The sequence below is a fragment of the Oncorhynchus keta genome, chromosome 10 (genome assembly GCF_023373465.1).
Source record: "Oncorhynchus keta strain PuntledgeMale-10-30-2019 chromosome 10, Oket_V2, whole genome shotgun sequence".
Taxonomy (NCBI): domain Eukaryota; kingdom Metazoa; phylum Chordata; class Actinopteri; order Salmoniformes; family Salmonidae; genus Oncorhynchus; species Oncorhynchus keta.
Window position 1 is genome coordinate 503718 of NC_068430.1, and position 26122 is coordinate 529839.

Sequence of the window (26122 nt, forward strand, 5' to 3'; positions counted from 1 at the left end):
TTCTGTCCAGCATTCAAAATGTAACGAGTAAAAAGTACATCATTTTCTTCAGGAATGTTGTGAAGTAAAAGTAAAAATTGTAAGTACAGATGCCCCAAGTAGTACTTTAAAGTATTTTTACTTAAGCACAACCACAACTCCTCTTTCTCTCTATCCTCACATCACTCTTTCTTCCATCTCTCTTTCCCCCTCATGGGAGAGAGGGGGGGAAAGAGATGTGAGGAGAAAGAAAGAGAAATGTGAAGAGAGAGAGAGGGAGGAGAGAGAGAGGGAGGAGAGAGAGGGAAAGAGATGTGAGGAGAGAGGATAAAGAGATGTGAGGAGAGAAAGGAAAATATATGTAAGGAGAGAGGGGGAAAGAGATGTGAGGAGAGAAAGGGAAATTTATGTGAGGAGAGAGAGGGAAAGAGAGGTAGGAGAGAGTGGGAAAGAGATGTGAGGAGCGGGAGGGAAAGGGAGGAGAGAGAGGGAAAGAGATGTGAGGAGAGAGAGGGAAAGAGAGGGAAGAGAGAGAGGTAAAGAGAGGGAGGAGAGAGGGGGAAAGAGAGGGAAGAGAGAGAGGGAAAGAGAGGGAGGAGAGGGGGAAAGAGATGTGAGGAGCGGGAGGGAAAGAGAGGGAGGAGAGAGAGGGAAAGTGATGTGATATGAGAAAGGGAAATATATGTGAGGAGAGAGAGGGAAAGAGAGGGAGGAGAGAGAGGGAAAGAGATGTGAGGAGAGAGGGGGAAAGAGAGGGTCTGAGAGAGGGAAAGAGAGATGTGAGGAGAGAGGGAAAGAGCAATGTGAGGAGAGAGGGGGAAATAGATGTGAGGAGAGAAAGGGAAAGAGATGTGAGGAGAGGGGGGAAGAGAGATGTGAGGAGAGAGAAGGAAAGAGGGATGTGAGGAGAGAGAAAGAGAGATGAGGAGAGGGAAATAGATGTGAGGAGAGAGAGGGAAAGAGAGATGTGAGGAGAGAGGGGAAGAGAGATGTGAGGAGAGAGAAGGAAAGAGGGATGTGAGGAGAGAGAGGGAAAGAGAGATGTGAGGAGAGAGGGAAAGAGAGATGTGAGGAGAGAGAGGGAAAGAGAGATGTAAGGAAGAGAGGGAAAGAGAGATGTGAGGAGAGAGAGGGAAAGAGAGATGTGAGGAGAGAGAGGGAAAGAGAGATGTGGGGAGAGAGGGAAAGAGAGATGTGAGGAGAGAGGGAAAGAGAGATGTAAGGAGAGAGGGAAAGAGAGATGTAAGGAGGAGAGAGAGGGAAGAGAGGGAGATGTGAGGAGGGAAAGAGATGTTAGGAAGAGAAAAAGAGAGATGTGAGGAGAGAGGAAAGGGGAAAGAGAGATGTAAGGAGAGAGGGAAAGGAAAGAGATGTGAGGAGAGAGGGAAAGAGATGAAGGAGGAGGGAAAGAGATGGGGAAAGAGGGAAAGAGATGTGAGGAGAGAGAGGGAAAGAGAGATGTGAGGAGAGAGAGGGAAAGAGAGATGTAAAGAGAGAGGGAAAGAGAGATGTAAGGAGAGAGGGAAAGAGAGATGTGAGGAGAGAGAGGGAAAGAGAGATGTGAGGAGAGAGAGGGAAAGAGATGTAAGGAGAGAGGGAAAGAGAGATATAAGGAGAGAGGGAAAGAGAGATGTGAGGAGAGAGGGAAAGAGAGATGTGAGGAGAGAGAGGGAAAGAGAGATGTGAGGAGAGAGAGGGAAAGAGAGATGTGAGGAGAGAGAGGGAAAGAGAGATGTGAGGAGAGAGAGGGAAAGAGATGTAAGGAGAGAGGGAAAGAGAGATATAAGAAGAGAGGGAAAGAGAGATAAAGGAGAGAGGGAAAGAGAGATGTGAGGAGAGAGGGGAAAGAGAGATGTGAGGAGAGGAGGATGTGAGAGGATGAGGAAGAAAGAGAGAGATGTGAGGAGAGAGAGGGAAAGAGATATAAGGAGAGAGGGAAAGATAGATGTGAGGAGAGAGAGGGAAAGAGATGTAAGGAGAGAGGGAAAGAGAGATATAAGAAGAGAGGGAAAGAGAGATGTGAGGAGAGATAGGGAAAGAGAGATGTGAGGAGAGAGAGGGAAAGAGAGATGTGAGGAGGCTGATGTATTTTTCCCACTCTCCAGCTATGCCAGAAAGCTTCTCAAGTCAGTCTTCAGAGCTTGTTTCTCTGTGACAAACTGGCACGTCTCCTTGGTCTCTGGTGACCAGAATGTTCTACAGCTGTATTTCTCCTTTAAGTATTGTACATTTTGTCTATTACTCAAGACAAGTACTGGCACTTTTGACTGAGGAGGACTCTTTGTTCTTCCTGGATAGTTTTTGGCTGATGTGTACAGTGGTTTTAAGTCCTAGACAGACCAGTTTAATCCTGGTCTATACCAGTAGATTATTGTAATCAGTAGCCCGATGTTTTCAGACACAGTCTGAGTTTTCCTCTAATGAAGAGGTATATTGTCACCAGATCAATAGCTCAATGTGGTTTTTATTTACAGGAGAGGTTTGTGCGAGATTAAATCTGATGTTATTTGTCACATGCTTTGTAAACAACAGGTGTAGACTAACAGTGAAATGCTTAAACTAACAATTAAATATCTATTATTGTTATTTCCATGTGGTTTAATTAGAGAGGGTTTGGAATGACTTCATTCCCGTAAAAAACAAACAACGGGCCCTGAGGGACGGGCCCTGAGGGACGGGCCCTGAGGGACGGGCCCTGAGGGACGGGCCCTGAGCGACGGGCCCTGAGGGACGGGCCCTGAGGGACGGGCCCTGAGGGACGGGCCCTGAGGGACGGGCCCTGAGCGACGGGCCCTGAGCGACGGGCCCTGAGGGACGGGCCCTGAGCGACGGGCCCTGAGGGACGGGCCCTGAGGGACGGGCCCTGAGGGACGGGCCCTGAGGGACGGGCCCTGAGCGACGGGCCCTGAGCGACGGGCCCTGAGGGACGGGCCCTGAGGGACGGGCCCTGAGCGACGGGCCCTGAGCGACGGGCCCTGAGGGACGGGCCCCGAGCGACGGGCCTGAGCGACGGGCCCTGAGCGACGGGCCCCGAGGGACGGGCCGAGCGACGGGCCCCGACGGGCCCCGAGCGACGGGCCCCGAGCGACGGGCCCCGAGGACGGGCCCCGAGGACGGGCCCCGAGGGGCGGGGACCCCGAGGACGGGCCCGAGGGACGGGCCCCGAGCACGGGCCCGGAGCGACGGGCCCTGAGCGACGGGCCCTGAGGGACGGGCCCTGAGCGACGGGCCCTGAGGGACGGGCCCTGAGGGACGGGCCCTGAGGGACGGGCCCTGAGGGACGGGCCCTGAGCGACGGGCCCTGAGCGACGGGCCCTGAGGGACGGGCCCTGAGGGACACTTCAATGTTCTTCAAGTGTCCACAGTTGTGGCTGTGCTATCTGCAATCGATGAAGTTTTAACGCACAGTACTGGATGGATAAGTAGTAATTACATGCCAACATGGATTGTTCCAGCCAGCATTAGTCCACATGCAAATAAAGTAGCGATGATCTGTTTGGGGACTGGAGTGCATTGTTCAGGCGAGACAAAGTACCACAGAAATCGGGGCAACATGACAAAATATTATTTTGTAGACACACGCACACGCACACACACACACACACACACACACACACACACACACACACACACACACACACACACACACACACACACACACACACACACACACACACACACACACACACACACACACACACACACACACACACACACACACACACACACACACACACACACACACACAGGCAGTATGACAAGGTGAACGGAATCAGACTGGAAAACCAATTTAAAAGAGCAGTAATATAAATCAAACGGGATTTCCTCCATCACAGAACTCTCTTCTCATAGGTTGTGTCCCAAATGGCACCCTATTCCCTCCCAAATGGCACCCTATTCCCTCCCAAATGGCACCCTATTCCCTCCCAAATGGCACCCTATTCCCCTATTCCCAAAATGGCACCCATTCCCCAAATGGCACCCTATTCCTCCCAAATGGCACCCTATTCCCTCCCAAATGGCACCCTATTCCCTCCCAAATGGCACCCTATTCCCTCCCAAATGGCACCCTATTCCCTACCAAATGGCACCCTATTCCCTCCCAAATGGCACCCTATTCCCTCCCAAATGGCACCTACCAAATGGCACCCTATTCCTTACCAAATGGCACCCTATTCCCTACCAAATGGCACCCTATTCCCTACTAAATGGCACCCTATTCCCTACTAAATGGCACCCTATTCCCTCCCAAATGGCACCCTATTCCCTACTAAATGGCACCCTATTCCCTACCAAATGGCACCCTATTCCCTCCCAAATGGCACCCTATTCCCTCCCAAATGGCACCATATTCCCTCCCAAATGGCACCCTATTCCCTACCAAATGGCACCCTATTCCTTACCAAATGGCACCCTATTCCCTACCAAATGGCACCCTATTCCCTACTAAATGGCACCCTATTCCCTACTAAATGGCACCCTATTCCCTCCCAAATGGCACCCTATTCCCTAACAAATGGCACCCTATTCCCTACCAAATGGCACCCTATTCCCTACTAAATGGCACCCTATTCCCTCCCAAATGGCACCCTATTCCCTCCCAAATGGCACCCTATTCCCTCCCAAATGGCACCCTATTCCCTCCCAAATGGCACCCTATTCCCTCCCAAATGGCACCCTATTCCCTCCCAAATGGCACCCTATTCCTTACTAAATGGCACCCTATTCCCTACTAAATGGCACCCTATTCCCTACTAAATGGCACCCTATTCCCTCCCAAATGGCACCCTATTCCCTCCCAAATGGCACCCTATTCCCTCCCAAATGGCACCCTATTCCCTCCCAAATGGCACCCTATTCCCTACTAAATGGCACCCTATTCCCTACTAAATGGCACCCTATTCCCTACTAAATGGCACCCTATTCCCTACTAAATGGCACCCTATTCCCTCCCAAATGGCACCCTATTCCCTACCAAATGGCACCCTATTCCCTACTAAATGGCACCCTATTCCCTACCAAATGGCACCCTATTCCCTACTAAATGGCACCCTATTCCCTACTAAATGGCACCCTATTCCCTACCAAATGGCACCCTATTCCCTACTAAATGGCACCCTATTCCCTACTAAATGGCACCCTATTCCCTACTAAATGGCACCCTATTCCCTCCCAAATGGCACCCTATTCCCTACCAAATGGCACCCTATTCCCTACTAAATGGCACCCTATTCCCTACTAAATGGCACCCTATTCCCTACTAAATGGCACCCTATTCCCTACTAAATGGCACCCTATTCCCTACTAAATGGCACCCTATTCCCTACTAAATGGCACCCTATTCCCTCCCAAATGGCACCCTATTCCCTCCCAAATGGCACCCTATTCCCTACTAAATGGCACCCTATTCCCTACTAAATGGCACCCTATTCCCTACTAAATGGCACCCTATTCCCTACTAAATGGCACCCTATTCCCTACTAAATGGCACCCTATTCCCTCCCAAATGGCACCCTATTCCCTACTAAATGGCACCCTATTCCCTACTAAATGGCACCCTATTCCCTACTAAATGGCACCCTATTCCCTCCCAAATGGCACCCTATTCCCTCCCAAATGGCACCCTATTCCCTACCAAAAGTAGTGCACTGTATTGCCTAGCGACCCAAACTACTTGCTCCAGCCACATACTACTTTTCTCCGCAATGAGTCTGGATCCGAGTACCTGCCCTATGATTTCTAGAATGGAAACACATTCTAGACCGTCTGATTGGTCCCAGAAACCGAGGTGTTGAGCCAGAACATAGGCGAAGAAAGTTTAGTTTGGTTCATTGGCACCATCTACAGGTGATGATATAATATAATAATAATAATAATAATAATAATAATATATGCCATTTAGCAGACGCTTTTATCCAAAGCGACTTATGTGTGCATACATTCTACGTATGGGTGGTCCCGGGATCGAACCCACTACCCTGGCGTTACAAGCGCCATGCTCTACCAACTGAGCTACAGAAGGACCCATGATGAGACTACTACTGTCCTCTCCGTTTCCTACAGTAGCTTCCTACTGAACCTATCATTCTGTAATAGCAATCCACAGGTTTCATAAGGAAAACAACGTTTTCTTAAAGCTGGAATCTGTACTGAAACCGCCATGTCTGCTTACAATATTACAACACCGGAAAACTGGAAAAGTTACTTCAAAACAATATGCTTTTTTTTGCCCTTTGACATCATAGCACGATTACACACAGGTGGATTGTATTTATCATCATTAGTCATTTAGGTCAACATTGGATCATTCAGAGATCCTCACTGAACTTCTGGAGAGAGTTTGCTGCACTGAAAGTAAAGGGGCTGAATAATTTTGCACGCCCAATTCTTCAGTTTTTGATTTGTTAAAAAAGTTTGAAATATCCAATAAATGTCGTTCCACTTCATGATTGTGTCCCACTTGTTGTTGATTCTTCACAAAAAAAATACAGTTTTATATCTTTATGTTTGAAGCCTGAAAATGTGGCAAAAGGTCGCAAAGTTCAAGGGGGCCGAATACTTTCGCAAGGCACTGTATACAAGGGGACTATTCTTATTTATTCAACAGATTTGTGAAGTGTTAAGAAATAAATATACAAGGGGACCAAACACTAAATGTTACAATAAAGATAAAAACACACAAAAAGGTATTGAAGTAAAATCAGGGTCGACTCATTGAGAAGAGATAGAAGAGTTGGTCTTTATAAAAAATAAATCCCATGTGCTGAGGAAATGGTGCTGAGAACATAGTTGTTACTGAAGTCCACCACCAGGAGGCGCTATAGGATGCTTGTGATGGTGATAGTCCAGTCCCTACCCCCTTAGATCTGACAAGATATAGGATAGATATCAGCAATATGTCTGGATCGAGGGAAAGATGATTAGAGCAAAGTACAGAGAGATCCTTGATGAAAACCTGCTCCAGAGCGCTCAGGACCTCAGACTGGGGCGAAAGTTCACCTTCAAACAGGACAACGACCCTAAGCACACAGCCAAGACAATGCAGGAGTGGCTTCGGGACAAGTCTCAATGTCCTTGAGTGGTCCAGGCGGACTTGAACCCGATCAAACATCTCTGGAGAGACCTGAAAATGGAGACCTGAAAATAGCTATACAGTGACTTTCCCCTCCAACCTGACAGAGTTTGAGAGGATCTGCAGAGAAGAATGAGAGAATCACCCCAAATACAGGTGTGCCAAGCTGGTAGCGTTATACCCAAGAAGACTCGAGGCTGTAATCACTGCCAAAGGTGCTTCAACACAGTACTGAGTAAAAGGTCTGAATACTTATGTAAATGTTTTCATAAATTTGCAAAACTTTCTAGAAACCTGTTTTCGCTTGGTCATTATTGTGTTTTAGATTAATGAGGGGGGAAAAAAACGATATAATCCATTTTAGAATAAGGCTGTAACCTAAAAGGCATATTGTGAACCACCCATAAGGCCGTATCACCCAGCCCTAGAACCACAGCATATACTGTAGTGTGTCACTTCCGAGAGACTCTTATCACTTTGGTCTCTGTCACTCGACCAGGAGTCACCAGTGATCACTAGCTTGTGGACCGTACCCAGAACATGCAGTGATTTGATCCCTTTGTAGGCCTCCTTCTGGACCTTGCTGATCTTGTTGTCATGGACCGGCAGCTCCAGGACGTCCCGGGGCAGGTTGGCAGGTATCTGGGTCAGCTCGTTGTAGGACAGGCAACAGCAGCTCCAGGGCGTCCCGCGGCAGGTATCTGGGTCAGCTGGTTGTAGGACAGGCAACAGCAGCTCCAGGACGTCCCGGGGCAGGTTGGCAGGTATCTGGGTCAGCTGGTTGTAGGACAGGCAACAGCAGCTCCAGGACGTCCCGGGGCAGGTTGGCAGGTATCTGGGTCAGCTGGTTGTAGGACAGGCAACAGCAGCTCCAGGACGTCCCGGGGCAGGTTGGCAGGTATCTGGGTCAGCTGGTTGTAGGACAGGCAACAGCAGCTCCAGGACGTCCCGGGGCAGGTTGGCAGGTATCTGGGTCAGCTGGTTGTAGGACAGGCAACAGCAGCTGCAGCCAATCCATGTTAAAGGAGGCCTCGGGATGGATTTTAGAGATCTTGTTGCTCACCAGGAACATCATGGGAAAGATATCCAGCCAGAACATTCCCCTGGAGGATAACGGACTTTGTTTAGGAAAAAACTTTGGCGATAAACTAAAAGGGTCCGTCTTTATTTTCAAAATCCGGGTGAAGCAACATCCAGAGTCATGTTTCTTTTTGTTAGGCAACAAGGTGGTCTGACCTTTACAATTACAGTTTAATCATATAGCCTTCGTCAGGGTGTTTTACAGAGCCTGTATAGACCGATGGATCTACAGGTAAACAGCGCTGGTTCAGTTTTTCATTCCGTCAAAAAGGAGACTTTCGATAAACCACTACTTGGCTCAGGCATTCCTTTGTGTGGTTGACTGCATGCAGCTGGTGACCAGGCAAAGCACAATCAAGGTTGGCAGGTCTGGGTCCGTCTGAGGAACAGATGTTCCATGTGGTTTGTTTTCTCTTGTTGCTCCAGGAACATCTCTATCCAGCCAGCTGTTACAGTGTTAGACTGGGTAAACTAAAAGGGTCCGTCTTTATTTTCAAAATCCGGGTGAAGCAACATCCAGAGTCATGTTTCTTTTTGTTAGGCAACAAGAACAATTACAGTGTCCATATCAGGACACAACCATGGAAGTTCTGATTCTGTCCTAATATGGACACCGTGTTTCATAGACAGCTGGTTGTTTTTCAGGACAGGCAGGCATTCCTTTGTGTGGTTGACTGCATGCTCCAGGACAATCAAAGGTCTCCGTCTGATGAACAGATGTTGTGGTTTGTTTTGTCTGGTATCTGCTGTTACAGCTGGTTGTAGGTGTCCACAAAGGGTTCTGATTCTGTCCTAATATGGACACCGTGTTTCATAGAGGCCTATGGGGGAAATCGGTGTCTGAATGTGATTCGGACCCGGGTGAAAAAGTCTGTGTTTACACAGGCAGCCCAATTCTGATAATTTATTGGCAAAAGATCCGGGCCCGGTTCAACAAAATTATTCTAATAATGACCTTTGCATTAAGATGCTTTTGGGAAAAACAAATTGGTCTGCCTGTGTAAACGCAGACTTTTTCACCATTAAGGCAATCAGATCAACAGGGTACAGCTGTCAGACGACGTCGTGAACAGCTTGACTAGACACCTTTCAAAACTTACAGTTCATGTAAATCCCCTAAACAACAATTATCAATCAATCAAATGTATTTACAAAACCCTTCTTACATCAGCTGATATCTCAAAGTGCTGTACAGAAACCCAGCCTAAAACCCCAAACAGCAAGCAATGCAGGTGTAGAAGTATTTTTTTTCACCTTTATTTAACCAGGTAGGCCAGTTGAGAACAAGTTCTCATTTGCAACTGCGACCTGGCCAAGATAAAGCAAAGCATTGCGACACAAACAACAACACAGAGTTACACATGGAATAAACAAACATACAATCAATAATACAGTAGAAAAATCTATATAGAGAATATTAAAATTAGGTAATATTAGGGAGGTAAGGCAATAAATAGGGCATGGTGGGGTATTAATTACAATATAGCAATTAAACACTGGAATGGTAGATGTGCAGGGGATGAATGTGCAGGTTGAGATACTTGGGTGCAAAGGAACCAGATAAATAAGTAAATAAATACAGTATGGGGATGAGGTAGAATGGATGGGCTATTTACAGATAAGGTATGTACAGGTGCAGTGATCTGTGAGCTGCTCTGACAGCTGGTGCTTAAAGCTAGTGAGGGAGGTAAGAGTCTCCAGCTTCAGAGATATTTGCAGTTTGTTCCAGTCATTGGCAGCAGAGAACTGGAAAGAAAGGCGGCCAAAGGAAGAATTGGCTTTGGGGGTGACCAGTGAGATATACCTGCTGGAGCGCGTGCTATGAGTGGGTGCTGCTATGGTGACCAGTGAGCTAAAGGTGGATCAGAGAATCACCAGCAGCGAGAGCGACATCATTGATGTATACAGAGAAGAGAGTTGGCCCGAGAATTGAACCCTGTGGCACCCCCATAGAGACTGCTAGAGGTCCGGACAACAGGCCCTCCGATTTGACACACTGAACTCTATCTGAAAAGTAGTTGGTGAACCTGGCGAGGCAATCATTTGAGAAACCAAGGCTGTTGAGTCTGCCAATAAGAATGTTGTGATTGACAGAGTCGAAAGCCTTAGCCAGGTCAATGAATACGGCTGCACAGTAATGTCTCTTATTGATGGCGGTTATGATATTGTTTAGGACCTTGAGCGTGGATGAGGTGCACCCATGACCGGCGCGGAAACCAGATTGCATATCGGAGAAAGTACGGTGAGATTCGAAATGGTCAGTAATCTGTTTGTTAACTTGGCTTTCTAAGACCTTAGAAAGACAGGGTAGGGTAAGGGTTAGGATGGATATAGGTCTGTAGCAGTTTGGGTCTAGAGTGTCTCCTCCTTTGAAGAGGGGGATGACCATGGCAGCTTTCCAATCTTTGGGAATCTCAGACGATACGAAAGAGAGGTTGAACAGGCTAGTAATAACGGTTGCAACAATTTCAGCAGATCATTTTAGAAAGAGAGGGTCCAGATTGTCTAGCCCGGCTGATTTGTAGGGATCCAGATTTTGCAGCTCTTTCAGAACATCAGCTGTCTGGATTTGGGTAAAGGAGAAGTGGGGGAGGTTTGGGCGAGTTGCTGTGGGGAGCGCAGGGCTGTTGACCAGGGTAGGGGTGGCCAGGTGGAAAGCATGGACAGCCGTAGAAAAATGCTAATTGAAATTCTCAAATATTGTAGATTTATCGGTTGTGACTGTGTTTCCTAGCCTCAGTGCAGTGGACAGCTGGGAGGAGGTGCTGAGATGAGATTGTGTTACAACAGCCATTGTAATACATCGTTTTGATGACTACATTGAAATAAGATTAATGTAGCAATTCTTCATTCTCTTTTCATTCAAAGACTCAATCATGGAAAGCTGCTTCCATGTATTGTTGTCTCTACCTTCTTGCCCTTTGTGCTGTTGTCTGTACCATGTTTTGTGCTGCTACCATGTTAGGCTCCTGCCATGTTGTGTTGCTACCGTGCTACCGTACAAAAAGTTCTGGGACACTGTGAAGTCCATGGAGAACAAGAGCACCTCCTCCCAGCTGCCCACTGCACTGAGGCTAGGCAACACGGTCACCACCGATAAATCCATGATTATCGATTATGCCTGCACCCGCATGCCAGACGAGCATCACCACCCTGGATGGTTCCGACCTTGAATATGTGGACATCTATAAGTACCTAGGTGTCTGGCTAGACTGCAAACTCTTCTTCCAGACTCATATCAAACATCTCCAATCGAAAATCAAATCAAGAGTCGGCTTTCTATTCCGTAACAAAGCCTCCTTCACTCACGCTGCCAAGCTTACCCTAGTAAAACTGACTATCCTACCGATCCTCGACGATGTCATCTTCAAAATTGCTTCCAACACTCTACTCAGCAAACTGGATGCAGTTTATCACAGTGCCATCCATTTTGTCACTAAAGCACCTTATACCACCCACCACTGCGACTTGTATGCTCTAGTCGGCTGGCCCTCGCTACATATTCGTTGCCAGACCCACTGGCTCCAGGTCATCTACAAGTCCATGCTAGGTAAAGCTCTGCCTTATCTCAGTTCACTGGTCACGATGGCAACACCCATCCGTAGCACGCGCTCCAGCAGGTGTATCTCACTGATCATCCCTAAAGCCAACACCTCATTTGGCCACCTTTCGTTCCAGTACTCTGCTGCCTGTGACTGGAACGAATTGCAAAAATCGCCGAAGTTGGAGACTTATCTCCCTCACAAACTTCAAACATCAGCTATCTGAGCAGCTAACCGATCGCTGCAGCTGTACATAGTCTATTGGTAAATAGCCCACCCATTTTCACCTACCTCATCCCCACAGTTTTTATTTATTTACTTTTCTGCTCTTTTGCACACCAATATCTCTACCTGTACATGATCATCTGATCATTTATCACTCCAGTGTTAATCTGCAAAATTGTAATTATTCGCCTACCTCCTCATGCCTTTTGCACACATTGTATATAGACTCCCGTTTTTTTCTACTGTGTTATTGACTTGCTAATTGTTTACTCCATGTGTAACTCTGTGTTGTCTGTTCACACTGCTATGCTTTATCTTGGCCAGGTCGCAGTTGCAAATGAGAACTTGTTCTCATCTAGCCTACCTGGTTAAATAAAGGTGAAAAAAATAAATGTAGTGGTGTTGTCTTAGGTCTCTCTTTATGTAGTGTTGTTGTCATAGGTCTCTCTTTATGTAGTGTTGTTGTCATAGGTCTCTCTTTATGTAGTGTTGTTGTCTTAGGTCTCTCTTCATGTAGTGTTGTTGTCTTAGGTCTCTCTTTATGTAGTGTTGTTGTCATAGGTCTCTCTTCATGTATGTTGTTGTCAGGTCTCTCTTCATGTAGTGTTGTTGTCTTAGGTCTCTCTTTATGTAGTGTTGTTGTCTTAGGTCTCTCTTTATGTAGTGTTGTTGTCTTAGGTCTCTCTTTATGTAGTGTTGTTGTCATAGGTCTCTCTTCATGTAGTGTTGTTGTCTTAGGTCTCTCTTTATGTAGTGTTGTTGTCTTAGGTCTCTCTTTATGTAGTGTTGTTGTCTTAGGTCTCTCTTTATGTAGTGTTGTTGTCTTAGGTCTCTCTTTATGTAGTGTTGTTGTCATAGGTCTCTCTTTATGTAGTGTTGTTGTCATAGGTCTCTCTTTATGTAGTGTTGTTGTCTTAGGTCTCTCTTCATGTAGTGTTGTTGTCTTAGGTCTCTCTTCATGTAGTGTTGTTGTCTTAGGTCTCTCTTTATGTAGTGTTGTTGTCTTAGGTCTCTCTTTATGTAGTGTTGTTGTCTTAGGTCTCTCTTTATGTAGTGTTGTTGTCATAGGTCTCTCTTCATGTAGTGTTGTTGTCTTAGGTCTCTCTTTATGTAGTGTTGTTGTCTTAGGTCTCTCTTTATGTAGTGTTGTTGTCTTAGGTCTCTCTTTATGTAGTGGTGTTGTCTTAGGTCTCTCTTTATGTAGTGTTGTTGTCTTAGGTCTCTCTTTATGTAGTGTTGTTGTCATAAGTCACTATGTAGTGTTGTTGTCTTAGGTCTCTCTTTATGTAGTGTTGTTGTCATAAGTCGCTATGTAGTGTTGTTGTCTTAGGTCTCTCTTTATGTAGTGTTGTGGTCTTAGGTCTCTTTATGTAGTGGTGTTGTCTTAGGTCTCTCTTCATTTAGTGTTGTTGTCATAGGTCTCTCTTTATGTAGTGTTGTTGTCATAAGTCGCTATGTAGTGTTGTTGTCTTAGGTCTCTCTTTATGTAGTGTTGTTGTCTTAGGTCTCTCTTTATGTAGTGTTGTTGTCATAAGTCGCTATGTAGTGTTGTTGTCTTAGGTCTCTCTTTATGTAGTGTTGTTGTCATAGGTCTCTCTTTATGTAGTGTTGTTGTCTTCGGTCTCTATGTATGTTGTCATAAGTCGCTATGTAGTGTTGTTGTCTTCGGTCTCTATGTAGTGTTGTTGTCTTAGGTCTCTCTTTATGTAGTGTTGTTGTCTTAGATCTCTCTTTATGTAGTGGTGTTGTCTTATGTCTCTCTTTATGTAGTGTTGTTGTCATAAGTCGCTATGTAGTGTTGTTGTCTTCGGTCTCTATGTAGTGTTGTTGTCTTAGGTCTCTCTTTATGTAGTGTTGTTGTCTTAGATCTCTCTTTATGTAGTGGTGTTGTCTTAGGTCTCTCTTTATGTAGTGGTGTTGTCTTAGGTCTCTCTTTATGTAGTGTTGTTGTCTTAGGTCTCTCTTTATGGTGTTGTTGTCTTAGGTCTCTCTTTATGTAGTGTTGTTGTCTTAGGTCTCTCTTTATGTAGTGTTGTTGTCTTAGGTCTCTCTTTATGTAGTGTTGTGTTGTCTTAGGTGTTGTTGTCTTAGGTCTCTCTTTATGTAGTGTTGTTGTCTTAGGTCTCTCTTTATGTAGTGTTGTTGTCTTAGGTCTCTCTTTATGTTGTTGTCTTAGGTCTCTCTTTATGTAGTGTTGTTGTCTTAGGTCTCTCTTTATGTAGTGTTGTTGTCTTAGGTCTCTCTTTATGTAGTGTTGTTGTCATTCACTATGTAGTGTTGTTGTCTTAGGTCTCTCTTTATGTATGTAGTGTTGTTGTTGTTGTCTTAGGTCTCTCTTTATGTAGTGTTGTGGTCTTAGGTCTCTTTATGTAGTGGTGTTGTCTTCTCTCTTCATTTAGTGTTGTTGTCTAGGTCTCTTTTATGTAGTGTTGTTGTCATAAGTCGCTATGTAGTGTTGTTGTCTTAGGTCTCTCTTTATGTAGTGTTGTTGTCTTAGGTCTCTCTTTATGTAGTGTTGTTGTCATAAGTCTATGTAGTGTCTTAGGTCTCTTTATGTAGTGTTGTTGTCTTCTTTAGGTCTCTCTTTATGTAGTGTTGTTGTCTTAGGTCTCTCTTTATGTAGTGTTGTTGTCTTAGATCTCTCTTTATGTAGTGTTGTTGTCTTAGATCTCTCTTTATGTAGTGTTGTTGTCTTAGTTGTCTCTTTTTATGTAGTGTTGTTGTCTTAGTATGTCTCTCTTTATGTAGTGTTGTTGTCTTAGGTCTCTCTTTATGTAGTGTTGTTGTCTTAGGTCTCTTTTATGTAGTGTTGTTGTCATAGGTCTCTCTTGTCTTAGGTCTGTTGTCTTAGGTCTCTTTAGTGTGTGTTGTCTTAGGTCTCTCTTTATGTAGTGTTGTTGTCTTAGGTCTCTCTTTATGTAGTGTTGTTGTCTTAGGTCTCTCTTTATGTAGTGTTGTTGTCTTAGGTCTCTCTTTATGTAGTGTTGTTGTCTTAGGTCTCTCTTTATGTAGTGTTGTTGTCTTAGGTCTCTCTTTATGTAGTGTTGTTGTCTTAGGTCTCTCTTTATGTAGTGGTGTTGTCTTAGTTGTCTTAGGTCTCTCTTTATGTAGTGTTGTTGTCTTAGTCTCTCTTTGTAGTGTTGTTGTCTTAGGTCTCTCTTTATGTAGTGTTGTTGTCTTAGGTCTCTCTTTATGTAGTGTTGTTGTCATAGTCTCTCTTAGGTCTCTTTTATGTAGTGTTGTTGTCTTAGGTCTCTCTTTATGTAGTGTTGTTGTCTTAGGTCTCTCTTTATGTAGTGTTGTTGTCTTAGGTCTCTCTTTATGTAGTGTTGTTGTCTTAGGTCTCTCTTTATGTAGTGTTGTTGTCTTAGGTCTCTCTGTAGTGTTGTTGTCTTATGTAGTGTTGTTGTCTTAGGTCTCTCTTTATGTAGTGTTGTTGTCTTAGGTCTCTCTTTATGTATGTGTTGTTGTCTTAGGTCTCTCTTTATGTCTTATCTTTTTATGATGTGTGTTTGTCATAAGTCTATGTAGTGTTGTTGTCTTAGGTCTCTCTTTATGTAGTGTTATACATTTGTTGTTGTCTTATCTCTCTTTATGTAGTGTTGTTATCTTAGGTCTCTCTTTATGTAGTGTTGTTGTCATAGGTCTCTCTTTATGTAGTGTTGTTGTCATAGGTCTCTCTTTATGTAGTGTTGTTGTCTTAGGTCTCTCTTTATGTAGTGTTGTTGTCTATCTTTTCATGATGTGTGTTTGTCCTATATTTATTTTATTTATTTATACATTTTTTATCCCAGCCTTTTGCCTTTTGGTAGGCCGTCATTGTAAATAAGAATTTGTTCTTAACCGAGTTGCCTCGAAAAGTTAAATTAAATAAAACTAACCCGTTAGTCAGGTTAAGTCATTGTATTTAAGTTGAAGTTTTACCCTAATTTCAACACTGATGACTTTTTGCAGATTCAACATCACAATACTTTGACAAATTACGATGAAACAACGTTGATGCAACCAGTTTGTGCACAAAGCTCTAGTCCAAACTGAGAGGAAAGAAGTGAAGGAATGTACAGTGTTTGATCAAAGTAGGAGAGATGTTTATGTTTCTTATGTAGAGTTTGTTCATAGTAGGAGACGTGTCAGTGTTTCTTACATAGAGCTCGTCTTTGGAAGTCGTCCTCCTTAACCTCAGTGAGGTCGTTGTTCTGGACGGTCGATCATTAATGTGTCGGTCGGGACGTTCTCAGGCACGGAGAGCAACCCTGTGGATACAAGATGTCAGGAAACACAGTTGAAATGTCAAATCGAATCTACCAGCTGTGTATCTCCACGTGGCAGTAAAGTTTGAATCTGTGTTTTTACCACTAAAATCACAGAGAGGTATCATGTATAACAAAACGTGAACAGACCCTTGCCTCCAGCTGCATCTCAAGCAGTAGTAGGTCTTCAACATATGACTCTGTCATACAAATTATTCACCATCCAGACTCATGTAGTTACTGTACTACATTGCCATAAAATGTACTATGATGTAGGATAATTGAACCAAATCAAATCAAATGTATTTATATAGCCCATCGTACATCAGCTGATATCTCAAAGTGCTGTACAGAAACCCAGCCTAAAACCCCAAACAGCAAACAATGCAGGTGTAGAAGCACGGTGGCTAGGAAAAACTCCCTAGAAAGGCCAAAACCTAGGAAGAAACCTAGAGAGAAACCAGGCTATGTGGGGTGACCAGTCCTCTTCTGGCTGTGCCGGGTGGAGATTATAACAGAACATGGCCAAGATGTTCAAATGTTCAATGTGCCCTGAGCCTTAGAGACGGTCAGTAGCCGGCAACCACCCGGCACACTACCCTGAATCCTGTATATAGCCTCATTACTAACCGGAATATTCCCTGTATATAGTCCCATTACTAACCGGTACCCCTTGTATATAGTCCCATTACTAACCGGTACCCCCTGTATATAGTCCCATTACTAACCGGTACCCCTGTATATAGTCCCATTACTAACCGGTACCCCCTGTATATAGTCCCATTACTAACCGGTACCCCCTGTATATAGTCTCATTACTAACCGGTACCCCCTGTATATAGTCCCATTACTAACCGGTACCCCCTGTATATAGTCCCATTACTAACCGGTACCCCCTGTATATAGTCCCATTACTAACCGGTACCCCCTGTATATAGTCCCATTACTAACCGGTACCCCCTGTATATAGTCCCATTACTAACCGGTACCCCCTGTATATAGTCCCATTACTAACCGGTACCCCCTGTATATAGTCCCATTACTAACCGGTACCCCCTGTATATAGTCCCATTACTAACCGGTACCCCCTGTATATAGTCCCATTACTAACCGGTACCCCCTGTATATAGTCCCATTACTAACCGGTACCCCCTGTATATAATAGTCCCATTACTAACTCATTACTAACCGGTACCCCCTGTATATAGTCCCATTACTAACCGGTACCCCTGTATATAGTCCATTCTAACCGGTACCCCCTGTATATAGTCTCATTACTAACCGGTACCCCCTGTATATAGTCTCATTACTAACCGGTACCCCCTGTATATAGTCCCATTACTAACCGGTACCCCCTGTATATAGTCCCATTACTAACCGGTACCCCTGTATATAGTCTCATTACTAACCGGTACCCCCTCTATATAGTCCCATTACTAACCGGTACCCCCTGTATATAGTCCCATTACTAACCGGTACCCCTGTATATAGTCCCATTACTAACCGGTACCCCCTGTATATAGTCCCATTACTAACCGGTACCCCCTGTATATAGTCCCATTACTAACTTTTCTTGTGTTACCCCTGTTTATTTGATAGTCCCATTACTAACCGGTACCCCCTGTATATAGTCCCGTTACTAACCGGTACCCCCTGTATATAGTCCCATTACACCTGTTGTATTAATCTAACCGGTACCCCTGTATATAGTCTCATTACTAATCCTTTCACAGTAATGTACCCCCTTTCACAGTATATAGTCTCATTACTAACTGGTACCCCTGTATATAGTCCCATTACTAACCGGTACCCCTGTATATAGTCTTATTACTAACCGTCTACCCCTGTATATAGTCCCATTACTAACCGGTACCCCCTGTATATAGTCCCATTACTAACCGATTCACCCCCTGTGTATATAGTCCCATTACTAACTGGTACCCCTGTATATAGTCCCATTACTAACCGATACCCCTGTATATAGTCCCATTACTAACTGGTCTACCCCTGTATATAGTCCCATTACTAACCGGTACCCCAGTATATAGTCTCATTACTAACCGGTACCCCCTGTATATTAAGTCTCATTACTAACTACACCTGGTACCCCCTGTATATAGTCCCATTACTAACCTACACCTGTTGTACCCCCTGTATATAGTCCATTACTAACCTGATACCCCAGTATATAGTCCCATTACTAACTGGTACCCCTGTATATAGTCCCATTACTAACCGGTACCCCTGTATATAGTCTCATTACTAACCGTAATGTCTACCCCCTGTATATAGTCCCATTACTAACCGGTACCCCCTGTATATAGTCTCATTACTAACCGGTACCCCCTGTATATAGTCTCATTACTAACCGGTACCCCCTGTATATAGTCCCATTACTAACCGATACCCCCTGTATATAATAGTCCCATTACTCCTTATTGTTATGTACTTTTCTTGTGTTACTTTTTGATTTATTTGATTTTTAACTTTTTTTAATTTAGTAAATATTGAATATAAAAACTGTTTCTTGAACTGCATTGTTGGTTAAGGGCTTGTCAGTAATCCTTTCACAGTAATGTCTACACCTGTTGTATTAATCCTTTCACAGTAATGTCTACACCTGTTGTATTAATCCTTTCACAGTAATGTCTACACCTGTTGTATTAATCCTTTCACAGTAAGGTCTACACCTGTTGTATTAATCCTTTCACAGTAAGGTCTACACCTGTTGTATTAATCCTTTCACAGTAAGGTCTACACCTGTTGTATTAATCCTTTCACAGTAATGTCTACACCTGTTGTATTAATCCTTTCACAGTAAGGTCTACAGATGTTGTATTAATCCTTTCACAGTAAGGTCTACAGATGTTATATTAATCCTTTCACAGTAAGGTCTACAGATGTTGTATTAATCCTTTCACAGTAAGGTCTACAGATGTTGTATTAATCCTTTCACAGTAAGGTCTACAGATGTTGTATTAATCCTTTCACAGTAAGGTCTACAGATGTTGTATTAATCCTTTCACAGTAAGGTCTACAGATGTTGTATTAATCCTTTCACAGTAAGGTCTACAGATGTTATATTAATCCTTTCACAGTAAGGTCTACACCTGTTGTATTAATCCTTTCACAGTAAGGTCTACAGATGTTATATTAATCCTTTCACAGTAAGGTCTACAGATGTTGTATTAATCCTTTCACAGTAAGGTCTACAGATGTTGTATTAATCCTTTCACAGTAAGGTCTACAGATGTTGTATTAATCCTTTCACAGTAAGGTCTACAGATGTTGTATTAATCCTTTCACAGTAAGGTCTACAGATGTTGTATTAATCCTTTCACAGTAAGGTCTACAGATGTTGTATTAAGCCTTTCACAGTAAGGTTGTATTCGGGGCACGTGACAAATACAATTAGGTTTGATTTGATTTGAGTTCCATTTATGATCCTCTCAAACTGTTATGTAAACAAAGCAGCTCATGACTTAGGGAACTGAAAGCTTCCTTCAGATCGGTTTGTCTTCATGTGTTATTTATTGAACCGCTTTTAGTTTTTAGGCGACTTTAAAATGACATTATTTTTAAGGATCTTTTAAGTGGTGAACCTTTTTCTTTTAATAATCAGATTTTATTTGGTTGTACCTCGACTCACATCTGTTGAGCACCCACCATTTCTTTCATAATTACTTTGAGCAACATTACATTTTAAGAAAAGGGCTTTATATGGTGTGTGTACATTGCTTTTTATTTATTTATTTTTATTCTCCTCTGAAGAATAATTAGATGTGGAAAATGTTTATTCTTTTTTAAATGTTACATCTGGCCCACCGTTGAATATGGGTGAATAACCCCGACCTGAGGGTTCCACTGAGGATTGTGGGAGTGTGAGAAGAGAATAAAACAACTGATGCCTGAACACACACAGAGAGGATTATGTTCATTATCTTCTCTGTGTATGTTCAAAACTAGCTATGTAGCATTTCTCAGACTTTCCAACGGAGAGAAAAGGAGCAGAACTGTGGTTGGGTTGTGTGTGATCATGTTCAGGAATTGCTCCATTCTGCAACCCAATGCTGTTTCTACCCACAAATACTTGACGGTGGTGATTCAGAGTCATTGGAAAATATTTAGCATCACAGAAAAATGCTATAAAATCTACAAAATCTTTTTAGAATCATATAAAGTACTTTTCAATACCCAGAGACTATTTGGTAACAAGTTAAGTGGATTAAAAACATTATTGTATTTTGTGCAAGCATACATTTTATATTGATCTTGATTTTTATAGTTTCTCTTTTGTGCTTGACAAAGCTGAACCCCCCCAGAGGCGTGTTTAAATTGCAACCTGGACTCAGAGGTAGACGTAACATAGTGCATATAAATCTGGGACACTCCAATTGCTATGGTATGTATTAATTTGTGGATGTCCATCATCCATTTTGTATGATATGTTACCAATTACAATTTGTTATGACTAACGTTAGCTAGGTGGCTAATGCTAAGGTTAGCTAGGTGGCTAATGCTAACGTTAACTAGGTGGCTAACATTAGATAGTAAATAATGACCAGTAAGTTAACTACAGTCAGCAACTCCACTTTGACCTGCTGTCTCCTTACATTACAGAATAAATAATGACCAGTAGGTTAACTACAGTCAGTTACAGTCACTTTGACCTGCTGTCTCCTTACATTAGATAGTAAATAATGACCAGTAGGTTAACTACAGTCAGTTACAGTCACTTTGACCTGCTGTCTCCTTACATTAGATAGTAAATAATGACCAGTAGGTTAACTACAGTCAGTTACAGTCACTTTGACCTGCTGTCTCCTTACATTAGATAGTAAATAATGACCAGTAGGTTAACTACAGTCAGTTACTCCACTTTGACCTGCTGTCTCCTTACATTAGATAGTAAATAATGACCAGTAGGTTAACTACAGTCAGTTACAGTCACTTTGACCTGCTGTCTCCTTACATTAGATAGTAAATAATGACCAGTAGGTTAACTACAGTCAGTTACAGTCACTTTGACCTGCTGTCTCCTTACATTAGATAGTAAATAATGACCAGTAGGTTAACTACAGTCAGTTACTCCACTTTGACCTGCTGTCTCCTTACATTAGATAGTAAATAATGACCAGTAAGTTAACTACAGTCAGTTACTCCGCTTTGACCTGCTGTCTCCCTAAGTTAGAGAGGAAACAATGAGTCATTGTTATTTTGGCAGGGGATGTAGCAACCGCCAATAACACTAAGTCAGCAGAGAGAATGTAACATAGCGATAGCGTGATCCAAGAACACATTTTAAGCAGTATGTAGTTATGGAATAAATGTGAAAAGATATTATGGTGTTAAATTACTAGATAATATGTGTCTGAATGGAGGTCCTAAAGAAGGTCAAGAAACGGGAATGCCAATGGTGGAGGTGTTGCCTTTTATGCTCAGAGTAATTTTCCTGTAAAGCTATGAGAGGACCTCCTGTTAAATGGCTGTTGAAGTAATAAAGTTACAGGTTCACCTGCCTCACCTAAAGCCCAGTATTCACTTACCTTTGATGATCTTCATCAGAATGCACTCCCAGGAATCGCAGTTCCACAATAAATGCGTGTTTTGTTCGATAATGTCCGTCATTTATGTCCATTTATGTACAATGGCTTCTTTTGTTAGGACGTTTGGTAAACAAACCAAAATCGAGTTCAGGTCCAGTAGGACGGAAAGTTCAAAAAGTTATATTACATGTCAAAATGTTTTTATCATAAATGTTCAATAATGTTCCAACCGGAGAATTCCATTGTCTGTAGAAAAGCAATGGAACGAGAGATACCTCTCATGTGAAACCGCGTGACTGAGAACGAGGCTGCAGGCAGACCCCTTAGTCAAACAGCTCCCATCCGGCCCCCCTTCACAGTAGAAGCCTGAAACAACGTTTTAAAGATGGTTGACATCTAGTGGAAGCCTTAGGAAGTGCAAAATAACCCTAACCCTAACCCTAACCCACATCCACTGTGTATTTTATAGGGGCTGAGTTCAAAAACTACAAACCTCAGATTTCCCACTTCCTGTTTGGATTGGCAGGTTTTTGCCAGCCATATGAGTTCTTTTATAGTCACAGACATCATTCAAACAGTTTTAGAAACTTTAGAATGTTTTCTATTCAATACTAATAATAATATGCATATATTAGCATCTGGGACTGAGTAGGAGGCAGTTCACTCTGGCCACGCTATTCATCCAAAAGTGAAAATGTTGCCCCCTATCCCAAAGAATTAATGTGTCTCTAAATTGGCCCCATGGCATAGCTAGCTAATTAATTTGTCTCTAAAATGGCCCCATGTCTTAGCTAGTTAATGTGTCTCTAAAATGGCCCCATGGTTGGCTAGTTAATGTGTCTATAAAATGGCCCCATAGCTAAGTTAGTTAATGTGTCTCTAAAATGGCCCATAACTCAGTTAGTTAATGATTCTCTAAAATGGCCCCATAGCTCAGTTAGTTAATGATTCTCTAAAATGGCCCCATAGCTCAGCTAGCTAATAATTCTCTAAAATGGCCCCCATAGCTAAGTTAGTTAATGATTCTCTAAAATAGCCCATAGCTCAGCTAGTTAATGATTCTCTAAAATGGCCCCATAGCTCAGCTAGCTAATAATTCTCTAAAATGGCCCCCATAGCTAAGTTAGTTAATGATTCTCTAAAATAGCCCATAGCTCAGCTAGTTAATGATTCTCTAAAATGGCCCCCATAGCTAAGTTAGTTAATGATTCTCTAAAATGGCCCCATAGCTCAGTTAGTTAATGATTCTCTAAAATGGCCCCATAGCTCAGTTAGTTAATGATTCTCTAAAATGGCCCCATAGCTCAGCTAGTTAATGATTCTCTAAAATGGCCCCATAGCTCAGTTAGTTAATGATTCTCTAAAATGGCCCCATAGCTCAGCTAGTCAATGATTCTCTAAAATGGCCCCATAGCTCAGTTAGTTAATGATTCTCTAAAATGGCCCCATAGCTCAGCTAGTTAATGATTCTCTAAAATGGCCCCATAGCTCAGTTAGTTAATGATTCTCTAAAATGGCCCATTGCTCAGTTAATGTGTCTCTTGTTTACACTCTTTAGCAGCAGCTGGGATTGCATTCTCACTTCCCAGTTTCACTTTGAGTTCTGTTTTAGGAATGAGTCATGGCCAAAATAACCATTGAATTACGTTGGAATTACCAGAAATCTCCCTACTCATACTCAACAAAAAGCACAGAATAGGTCTAAGTGCATGTTTCCTTCAGTGCTTATGTGGCATCTGATATTTGCTTGCCACAGCACACTGCAGTCTGAAGGGTGAAACCCAGAGGGCCCAACTAGGTTAGGGTTTGGCTGAAACACCCAGCTATAATGGACAGGGGCTTTTATTCATGTTTAAGTGCACCATCTCTCTCATATTGAGTTGGTTTGTATTATTTTCCTACAGAAGATCAGTCTGTAGACTGAGATCAGTCAATAACAATAATGTTCAGTTGATTTGTCTGCATTTGTTCCGATTCATTAGACTTTAAGGGCCATCATTGTAAAAACAGATTTGTTCTTAACTGACCTGCATGAATAAATAAAAGTTAAATCAAAATATGCATATTGACAACACAACCAGATGATTCGGTATTAAGCATAGAGCCTGCTCCACTCTTCTCTCACATTCTGCCTGCTCCACTCTTCTCTCACATTCTGCCTGCTCCACTCTTCTCTCACATTCTGCATGCTCCACTCTTCTCTCACATTCTGCCTGCTCCACTCTTCTCTCACATTCTGCATGCTTAAATATGGAAAGGATTCACATCTTTCAAGAATCAATACGACCATATTTACTATATTGAAACATGAATAAAGAGCCCTCTCCATTCTCTTCTATGACCGGGATGTCAATTAGTTATGTCTGTGCTCATGAGATCTATAGATAGTCAACCTTTTCAAATGAGTTCCATTTAGTATAAACAGGATATGCCCTTATTATGTCCAATTAGCTTAGCACAAGAAACAGACAGTTTAGAGTCATTTCCATGGACACCAATAAACTGTGTATGTCTTCCAGACCTGGGATCAAATACTATTTGAAATAGTTTCAAATACAATAGCTGTGCTTGATTGAGCTTGCCTGGCTTAATGAAACCAATAAAACAGTCCCAAAACTGTAAACCCAGCCCATTTGGCACCCCAGGCAGGATGAAGCAAACACTCAAATTACTTGAAAGATTTCAAATAGTATTTGAACCCAGGTATGATGTTCTCATTGAAATCAGGGGAAAATATGACTCGGCAGCTTACGGTAAAGTGAATTTCCATACCTACTTACTGCATCATCAGAACAGAAGTCATGTGACAGGAAGAGACGTGCTCAGTGGTTCATGGCTGCTCAGTGGTTCATGGCTGCTCAGTGGTTCATGGCTGCTCAGTGGTTCATGGCTGATTGCTGGTCACTTTATACAATGGCACTCTAAATAATGGCACTTTAATAATGTTTACATATCTTACATTACTCATATCACATGTACACTACCGTTCAAAAGTTTGGGGTCACTAAAAAATGTCCTTGTTTTTTAAAGAAAAGCTCCTTTTTTGTCCATTAAAATAACATCAAATTGATCAGAAATACAGTGTAGGCATTATTAATGTTGTAGATGACTATTGTAGCAGGAAACGGCAGATTTTTTAAATGGAATATCTACATAGGCGTACAGAGGCCCATTATCAGCAACCATCACTCCTGTGTTCCAATGGCACATTGTGTTAGCTAATCCAAGTTTATCATTTTAAAAAGGCTAATTGATCATTAGAAAACCCTTTTGCAATTATGTTCACAGCTGAAAACTGTTGTACTGATTAAAGAAGCAATAAAACTGGCCTTTTTTAGACTAGTTGAGTATCTGGAGCATCAGCTTTTGTGGGCTCGATGACAGGCTCAAAATGGCAACAAACAAAGAACTTTCTTCTGAAACTAGTCGGTCTATTCTTGTTCTGAGAAAGGAAGGCTATTTCATGCGAGAAATTGCCAAGAAACTGAAGATCTCGTACAACGCTGTGTACTACTCCCTTCACAGAACAGTGCAAACTGGCTCTAACCAGAATAGAAAGAGGAGTAGAAGGCCCCGGTGCACAACTGAGCAAGAGGACAAGTACATCAGAGTGTTAAGAAACAGATGCCTCACAAGTCTTCAATTGGCAGCTTATGAAATAGTACCCACAAAACACCAGTCTCAACATCAACAGTGAAGAGGCGACTCCTGGACGCTGGCCTTCTAGGCAGAGTTCCTCTGTCCAATGTCTGTGTTCTTTTGCCCACCTTAATATTTTATTTTTATTGGCCAGTCTGAGATAGATTTGAAAGAAAAAGCCCGAATTAATTATTCTGTTAGATGTTTAAAGTGTCACTTTATTTTGTCAAAATAGGCATTTCGGTGTCAAGTGTTTATCAAAATCTGAATTTTTTTGGTTCCAACCACCGGGTCTTTGTGAGACGCAGAGTAGCATGGATGCATGTGTCGTTACCACCATGAAGCATGGAGGAGGAGGTGTGATGGTGTGGGGTTTCTCTGCTGGTGACACTGTCTGTGATCTATTTAGAATTCAAGGAACACCTAACCAGCATGGCTACCACAGCATTTTGCAGCGATACGCCATCCCATCTTGTTTGAGCTTAGTGGGACTATAAATTGTTTTTCAACAGGACAATGACCCAACACACCTCTAGACTGTGTAAGGGCTATTTGACCAATAAGGAGAACGATGGAGTGCTGCATTAGATGACCTGGCCTCCACAATCTCCCGACCACAACCAAATTGAGATGGTTTGGGATGAGTTGGACCGCAGAGTGAAGGAAAAGCAGCGAACAAGTGCTCAGCATATGTGGGAACTCCTTCAAGACTGTTGGAAAAGCATTCCAGGTGAAGCTGGTTGAGAGAATGACAAGAGTGTGCAAAGCTGTCAACAAGTCAAAGGGTGG

General features: G+C 43.0%; 1 protein-coding gene, 1 long non-coding RNA gene and 1 pseudogene across 6 annotated transcripts; 1 reads left to right on the top strand and 2 right to left on the bottom strand.

Annotated features, from left to right (window-relative positions):
- Positions 1-2603: 2603 nt before the first annotated feature.
- On the bottom strand, positions 2604-6141 carry LOC127932598 (proline-rich protein 2-like). Its single transcript, XM_052528603.1, has 2 exons — positions 6130-6141; positions 2604-3308 (listed from the first exon to the last, which is right to left on the bottom strand). Exons 1-2 carry the CDS (start codon positions 6139-6141, stop codon positions 2604-2606), a joined length of 717 nt encoding a protein of 238 aa, XP_052384563.1.
- Positions 6142-6710: 569 nt separating this feature from the next.
- On the bottom strand, positions 6711-16381 carry LOC127932599 (asporin-like; annotated as a pseudogene).
- LOC127932667 (uncharacterized) lies at positions 12793-13852 on the top strand. 5 transcript variants are annotated; one of them, XR_008146313.1, is made up of 4 exons: positions 12793-12936; positions 12997-13116; positions 13173-13228; positions 13795-13852. It is a non-coding gene; the product is annotated as an uncharacterized LOC127932667 (long non-coding RNA). The 5 variants fall into 5 exon arrangements; XR_008146314.1 differs by lacking the exon at positions 13173-13228 and adding an exon at positions 13317-13372; XR_008146315.1 differs by lacking the exon at positions 13173-13228 and adding an exon at positions 13373-13458 and having other exon boundaries at positions 12997-13086.
- Positions 16382-26122: the final 9741 nt, after the last annotated feature.